Source organism: Neopelma chrysocephalum, unplaced genomic scaffold (genome assembly GCF_003984885.1).
Source record: "Neopelma chrysocephalum unplaced genomic scaffold, ASM398488v2 Primary Assembly neopelma1_42, whole genome shotgun sequence".
Classification (NCBI taxonomy): domain Eukaryota; kingdom Metazoa; phylum Chordata; class Aves; order Passeriformes; family Pipridae; genus Neopelma; species Neopelma chrysocephalum.
This window is the reverse complement of record NW_020897700.1, coordinates 15,857,177-15,865,248: the sequence shown is the minus strand read 5'-3', so window position 1 is coordinate 15,865,248 and position 8,072 is coordinate 15,857,177. Positions and strand designations below refer to the sequence as shown.

General features: G+C 41.2%; 1 protein-coding gene across 1 annotated transcript; it reads left to right on the top strand.

Moving 5' to 3' along the window:
• Positions 1-365: 365 nt before the first annotated feature.
• APELA (apelin receptor early endogenous ligand) lies at positions 366-5,280 on the top strand. Its single transcript, XM_027676781.1, has 3 exons — positions 366-836; positions 1,304-1,414; positions 3,732-5,280. The coding sequence occupies exons 1-2, from the start codon at positions 761-763 to the stop codon at positions 1,390-1,392; spliced, it is 165 nt and encodes a 54-aa protein (XP_027532582.1). The 5' UTR covers positions 366-760; the 3' UTR covers positions 1,393-1,414; positions 3,732-5,280.
• The last annotated feature ends 2,792 nt before the right edge of the window (positions 5,281-8,072 follow it).

Sequence of the window (8,072 nt, the reverse complement as noted above, 5' to 3'; positions counted from 1 at the left end):
ACGCGGTAAAAAAAAATCTCACATATTAATTCCCGAATATTCTGATCCTTTAAAAATAATGGAGGGTACAAAAGACACCCATTAGCCTTAACTACTGTCAGTAGCACTTTGAATAGCCACAAATTCGCAGCTAGTTTAGAGAAGACAGAAAGCATTTGAGCTGCGAGGAGGGCCATGCTTGGGGGGGTTTCCCTGCCCCCGCTTTCGGGGGGAGAGGTGGAAACAAAGGTCGCTGGGACACTTCCTGCCCCTGCCATTGCTGTCTGCATGTGGGATCAATATGGGCAATGTAAAGTTTAAACAGTTGCAAATGGGGGAGGGAACATCGGGGCTTGTTTTACATATGTTTTTTTCCTGCCCGGCTTGAATTTGAAGTGAAGCGGCCGCATTGTTCGAGAGGCTCCTTGCCCTTACGCTTTGACAGGAGCTGCTGTTTACACGGGCTTTTCATTCCTGCGCTGTTTGCTTATGGAAAATAAGGGGGAGTGACAGAAAAAAAAAAAAGAGAGAAGGGAGAGGAGAAGAGAAGAGAGAGGCCCAGATCGCAGTGCAATCCAGGAACCTTGCCCCTGCCTGATAATTAACTCTGCTAGTGAAGGCGGCTGGCTCTGGCTCCCCGGCTTGTCACTGGCATGTGAGCGGGCAGGGGCTCCTGCCGCGCTGCCGGCCCCCTTCCAGCCCCGCGAGCGGCTGTTCCTACATTTCCTCGCCTATATACACATACGCACACCCTCAGCTCGCCTCTGCGCTGACTGCAGACATGAGACTCCAACTACTCCTTTGGACCGTGTTTTTGCTCCTGGCGAGCCTCCTCCCAGCCTCCGGACAGCGGCCAGGTAGGCGATGCCTCAGCGTGATGGATGTGGCGGGACGGGAGCGTGGGGTTCGTGCCTACCGTGGGCACCTCCGGCGTGTTTCTCTCATCGCGCCCAACACGCGTTTCTACTCGCGAGATGAGTTTCTGCCTAGCGCATCGACCTGTGCGCTTCATCCCTACGTGTAGCGGCAGCGTGAGAGGATGCTTCAGGTATCTCAGGAGTTTGGCAACTTCGGGGGTGAGGGGGGGCTGGGATAAATAGGGACGCAAGGTAAGCAGCTGTTGTAGACCTGCTACAGGGAAGCACTGGCGGCACGGGGTGGGCAGGGGAGGGCACCGGTAGCTCTCGGTGAGCGGAGCGGTGGGGCCGGGGCTGCCGTCCCGGGGAAGGTAACACCGGCTGCCTCCGCGGCGCAACTGCCGGGGCACACTGCTGGCCGCCGCCCCTCACGCCGTGCTTCCCTCCCTCCGTCCTTCTCTCCGCAGCCAACCTGGCCCTGCGCAGGAAGCTCCACCGGCACGGCTGCTCCCACCGGCGCTGCATGCCGCTCCACTCTAGGGTGCCCTTCCCCTGAACCCCCGCCACAGCCTGCCCAGGTAAATCCGCGTGTGCCGTCTGCGGCCGGGAGCGCTCCCCGCAGCGAGCACCTTTCCGAACTCACACCTGCCATTCGGAACAGTGCACGAGGCACTGGAGGAAGCAAGCCAAGCCACAGGTGTGATTGCATCCGGGCTTCCCTCGTTTGGTTTGAAAACGGGGCTTTCGAGCGGCCCCGGCGGGGCGATCGCTGCCCTGGGGCCGGTGCGCGGGTCCCGTCGGCCGCCGTATTGTCCCTCTTCCAGGCCACCGCCCCCCCGCGCAAATGCCTTCGTGAGGCAGGGTGAACAACAACCGAGTCCGCTAAACGGGCCGAACGCTGCCCTCCAAGGCTGTTGGCGAAGCTGCGGGGCAAAGAGTGTAATTAGTGTAAGGGCTGCACAAAGCGGCAGCTGCAGAGGATGCTCCAGGGCTTCAAGCACTGACACTTCCTTCGTGTTAGATGCAGGGCGAAGTCACTTCACTCTGCCCATCAGTAACATGAAGGTAGTAGCATTCACCCACTTCAAAGGGGACTGTAATTCTTAATCATTGTCAGCAAAAGACTTTGAGCTCCTTGGATGAAAGGCTATACAAGTGCAAAACATTAATGCTTTATAGCTGATGAGGGCATATACATTCAAATACTAAGTGACTGCAGAAGCACACAGGTAGCATATGCAAATAGGGTGGCATCAAAAGGAAACCAGGGCTCTTGCAATTTAAGAATGAATAAAACATGTAGTCAGTAGTTTTGCATCTTCTAAACTCATTATATATTAAAATAATGTTGTACCCCCAGGCATGACAGCATGCTAAGTAAATGATGGCAGAACCTGCGCTCTGTAGAGCCAAGATGTTTTGATTTACTACGTGGTTAACAGCGAAAAGGAGACCAAACTCAAACTTTTAACAACTCTATACCAAGGATCTTGTCAATGCATAAACTGCCTTGGTGAAAAGAGCCTACGCCACTCGCCAAATAGCCATGGAAAAGGTACCATTCCACTCTATAGTGCTGGCCTATAATCACGTGGAATGTGCATATAGGATAGTAAACTGGCAAGTTTGTGAAGCTGAAAAAAAGATGAACATATTTTAAATTTAATCTGAGATGGGCTTGCATACCAAGTGGCAGAAATAAGCTGCAAGTATAAAGGAGGACATGCCAGAAGGATGCTTTACTACTGAATGCCATGTCTTCTCACTGCTACATTTAGACAAGAGACAGATTAAATGAGATTCCATCATCAGTTTAAGCAGATACCTAAAAAGATAAGCAATCAGATCAATTCTCTCAGCAGGCAGAGACTGAATGGACAGAGGGACAGTGGAATTTAGGCCCAGAGACTTCTTGAATCGATTCTGAATTATTTGCTTCAGCTCCTAAGAAAAGTAAATTTAACTCCCTTTTCCTCCGATTCAGCATCCATATCTGGAAATTGTCTGTGTAGAAAGCATTTTCATTTTCTCTTATATGTTCTGAAACCGCATATAATTGAATGCATTTTGCTTGAGACTGCAGTAGCTGCATTATACATGTGCAGTTACACTGGAATTACTTTCCCTACAGAATATCAAGATAAAAGGTATTTGCAGGGTTATTTCCTTTTCTGTGGGGAGTTGATTTCTTGTAACAAAAGTCAATAACAAAGCAAAACAGTGTACTTACTAATTCATAACACATTTTGTAGACATTTAGCTAAAGATGCTTCTGCTTTATAAAGCTGTTTAGAACTCAGTAAAGCTTGACTAGGGAGTAAGGGGTAACAGACACCTGAACTCTCGAGTCATCATTGTGGGTGCTCAGCTCCTTTATCTTAGGGAGGATTTACCACCTACATTCCCTTCCACTTTTAGTCCTAATTCAGCAAATATTTACATGCCTGGGTAACTTGACTCACATGAGTAATCTTATTGATCTCAGTGGAGTTGTGCATATGGATAAAGCTATTTGCAGATGCAAACAGGACGGACCCTTAAGCGTGAATTTCAACTAGTGGTTGGAAACTCAGGATGAGCATAGCAGCCTCTCACAACACTTAAAATGAGGAGAGAGTTGGACTTGATTTTTTTTATCAGTTACATAGACAAAACACAGGACGAAAAAATGAAAGAAAATTTTATATTAGGAGCCTTCTTGGTTTTGGTTTGGGGGTTTTTTGTTGTGGTTTTTTTTTTCCCTTAAACTTTGTAGCTGAAATTTCCAAATTAAGAAACATTACTCCAAATTTCACCCATGTATTTCATAAATAACATATTCTGTTTCATATGAAACTAATTTAGACTACCAAATCTCTCATTAATGACTATTTCTCTCCTTTTTTTCTCCCCTAGCAATTTCATAATGGACTTTTCAGTGTTTTAAAGGAGCAACAGTTAAACAGATAGAGAATTTAAATTAGTCATAAGTCCAGATCGACAACAGCTGACCTGGCAGCCCCCACAGTTCCATCTTCAGCAATCCTGTCTGTCACATTCTGCCGGACCTGGAAGGGGTGGGGGAAGGGTGGTGATGGAGGATGTACATGAAACTTACCGGGTTGAATCATTCGATGTAAATTCCTTGACTCTCCTAATGACTAGTGAAAGTTAAAGACCAAGTCAAACTCAAACCTGAGCTGGGGTTCCAGTGGCATTAAGAAGGAAGGATCCATCCAAGGGGACTCATAATGGTATGTAATGTTCAGACTGAATGAAACTGGATGTGCTGTTAACTACTCAATTCAGCCTGTATATAGGGCAGTATTTAGAGTGAAATCATGTCAGACTCCAGCACAGAACTGTGTCCACTTTTGGTTTATACTTTTATATATTAATAATATATACATATGTGTTTTAACGCCTAACATTACATCTTTATGGAATTACCTTAATAATAACATAGAATGTGTTACTGTAATAGTACCAAAGTCAGCAGGTCCTACTGGCTTCACATAGAGTAAGCATAGTGAGAGTTTACAATATAAGAAAGCAAAGAGACTATTATTCCTCATTCTGTACATAGAGAATTGAAGCACACAAAGATAAGAGACTAGCCAAGGGTCATGCAAAACTGATAACTCAGATCTCCTAAGTCAGGCCTTAAGGTCAAGCCCATCCTCCTGTCTAATGAGCTGTTACTGCAAAGCCTATCATTTGTTCTCTTAAACTGGGCTGCCAAACCAGACAGTTAAAACCGTACTACAGAGCTGTTTGCTTAGTAGTTTTCCTAAAATACCCACTGCAGTATTATAAATAGAGAATAAAAATAGACCATTGAAAAGAAACCTTTGTTTGATCAAGTGTTGTGTAGTACTCTATTCCTGTAATTTAAATGAATGGGATATTTGAACATGGCACTACAATGAATGAGAATTTCAGACACAAAACAGGCTGTTCTTTTCAGCACTGTAGGTCAACAAGACATTTAACTTTTGAGTTTTGTTCTTAAAAATACATGTTTCACATCTCCTTTTTATATCAGCAGAAATTACATACCTATATATAAAAGAAAATGTAGTAGCCCTTTCATTAGCACAACTAAAACAAACCTTAAAATACAACATATATCCAGATTTTTAAGTCATTGCACTAGACTTGAAATGTCATTATTTTTTTTTAAAATGTATAAAGATGAGCAAAGATCAATACTGTCATGGTTTAAATCCAGTATTAAAATTTTCTTCTTGCAACACATAATTTCTAATAAATGAAAGAACAGCAATCAAGAAAATTGGATAGTTGAAACTTCATAATCAGTGTCTATATGTAATCCCTTATCTCTAAGAACTTGAAAACGTAATTGAATTCATACTCCCAGAACTTAATAGGAGTTTCAAATTTCTCTGCATACAGAAAAAACCAAAAACATTAACATCACACCCTATTCAGGAGTTGTGGAAAACTATCATAAAAAGACGGTCAAACTTGTCTATACCAACAAACAGTCCTGCAGGTAAACTTCGGGAGTCTTGAAAAAAAAGCAGTTTTCCAAAGAGGCTTAATATATTTTTTAAATTATTTATTTAACTTGGCTTTCATCCGTATCAATGGCTATCTCTGTTTAGAAGTACAGGTAAAGAGTGTGGGAAAGCAAGAAAAGAGTAGCTGTTTAACAGTTATGTCATATATGAGTATATGGATCTAATGTGGCACTGGATATTTTATATAACCATAATTATTCAATTAACTTTGATAAAATTGTAAGAAAAACATAATGTATCTAATAAGAAGCTATATACGCATGTGCCTTCACAGAGGAAGCCTGTTGTCAGTCTGCAAAATTATTCTAAACGTCTGTTCTTTAAGACATGCTGATACCATAAAATCTTTGAAAAAGACATTGATTGTGATCTTTGATAGGTATGTTTATCAACTGGTTGGTTGATTGTATATTTTGTACAAAGACAGTATGCATTTCAAATAATATCTCATTTTAAATAAACTCCGCACACTTTTCAAAATCTATTTTCTTCAGCTGTCAAAGTCAATGCATTTAAAGAAAATGGAGAATTTGCCTAGTTTTCCTATGGATGTGTATGGAATCAGTGTGTAAAAATTTTTCTTACTCAATTTTTGACACAAATAAATCATAGGTATTCTTGGAAAAATCTTCCTAACATTTTTCAAAATGCAAAATGCTGATAAAAGTCATGTACAAAGAACGCTAATTTAAAACTACTGGTTGGTATAATCATAGCATGCTTTAACATGACATCATGATACCCCACTAGGATTACAACAAAACCACACTATGCTTTGTCTCTGAGCCTAGAACAAGCAACATTTATAATTACCTCTCAGAATGAAATCTGAATGTTCTCACAAATTAAAAAAATTGTCTTTTTTCAGGACAAAAACAAGCTTAGCAGCAGTCTGGAGCATAACAGAAGCTAAAATGTGCAGTAACTTCCCTCATTAAAGGTTGGATACTGTAAATACATTTCTAAGAAATGTATTTACTGTGCCTTGCACAGTAGCATTAAGAGAGCTGAGTAGTAGCATCCTACTACAGCACAACACTACATTGACTTTTACCTTCACTGGAAGCTTCAAAGGACTTAGTTTTCATATGAGCTGAAAACACACAATGTGTGCTATGTAAGGCTCGTGGTAAAAACAGTTTTGCATGATAAGAGTTTTTATATATATAAACGTGAAGCATTTGGACACAGTGCTACAACAGATGAATTGACTGAGCTCTCCTCGTGTGTGTACCAGTGTACACCGAAAGGAAGTTTGTACAAATACAAATTGCCGTGTATTGAAAATCAGAATTGATGATGTTTGCATGGATGCAATCTAACAATCAAGACCTGATACTAAGGTAGAATCAGAGCTCAAAATTCTGAAGGGCAAAACGTGAGTCTGAAACTTAGAATTAACTTTGTCTTATAGTTGTTACGTTGGAAAAATGAAAATTTTATTTTAAAGTATGTTTCATTAAGTCTTGTAACAGCAGGTCAACAGGAAACAAGAGGTAAATGCAAGGCTTTGGTGAGAAACAGCAGTTTAGCATGTTCCCAAAGGATAATAAACAATTCACCTCTTCCCTTTCCAGTATGGAAAAAAGGAAATTATAGAAGAATAAAGACTGGAAATATTTCCCTTGCGCCACATACATATGCTATAAATATCTCAGTGTCTGTACACAAAGCCAAGGGTCACATAAGATTTATATTGACATCAATCAGGAGAAACATTAGCATGGTAAATAAGTTTCAAATGTTCAACTATCATCGGACAAGTACAATTAGCATACTGATACTACTCGGATGGCCTTTCTCTTTGTTACTAGTGATCAGCTGTAAAATATTTGTTCCAAGTGGGAAACACTCCAATAGCACAAACAGGGCAGAGTCTTGAGCTAAAAGAATGCCTAAGAGCCTAACTCATTCCAAGCCTGAAGATGCTTTTCCTCTTCTCTTGAGAGTTACCTGTTAAACTGTTGTCTGCCCAGGTCCTTTTGGTCCTTGCTGCAATGTTTTTTAGATTGACTCATGGAGGAAGCTCACTTAACTGCATGTTACTGTAGAACCTTAAAGCAGGAAAATCCTGTTCAAATCTTTTACAATCAGTAATTTCCCTCGTGAGGTGAAATATTAAAGTGTTTATATAGAATATCCACTATGAGCTATTCAGAAAGACAAAATAGAAATACTGAGAGTTTTTCCCTTATATATGATATGTATTCACAAGATATCATCACATCTTTTCTTTCATAGGTACAAAATATGTAGCACAGTTCAGCAATTTATCCAGAAATTATTAAAAACCCACAAAGTGAACATTTTTTGGGCAACCCCCAATCCTTTATGTTTCTTAGGTGGTATGAAATACTTTCCCCAAACCTGAAACACATACCTTGTTTTTCTATAGAAACAAAGCTATTGGGGTAATACCTGTATAATAAAAACCAGAATACATTATTTTAATTTTTATTTTAATGTACAGTTGTAACATATATTAGGAAACATTCCTTCATTTTTATTATCTTCTTGCTGCCCCAGCTGCAATCCCGTACATCTTACCAAGACCATGAACCTGCAAATACCAATGCAGTTCAGCAGCTGTAGTTACATAAAGAACATCACTGCAGCTGTTCATAGTCACATGTATTCACCTACGTGCACATTTGCCACACATGCCCCAAGAAGGGCTGTGATGGTGGTTAGCAAAGCACTGCTTTGCAGTGGA

Excerpts from the sequence above, each read along its gene's own strand:
- APELA (XM_027676781.1), top strand. The coding sequence starts at position 761 with ATGAGACTCCAACTACTCCTTTGGACCGTGTTTTTGCTCCTGGCGAGC. Across the intron at positions 837-1,303 it reads AGCCTCCGGACAGCGGCCAG|CCAACCTGGCCCTGCGCAGG; the intron begins GTAGGCGATGCC and ends TTCTCTCCGCAG.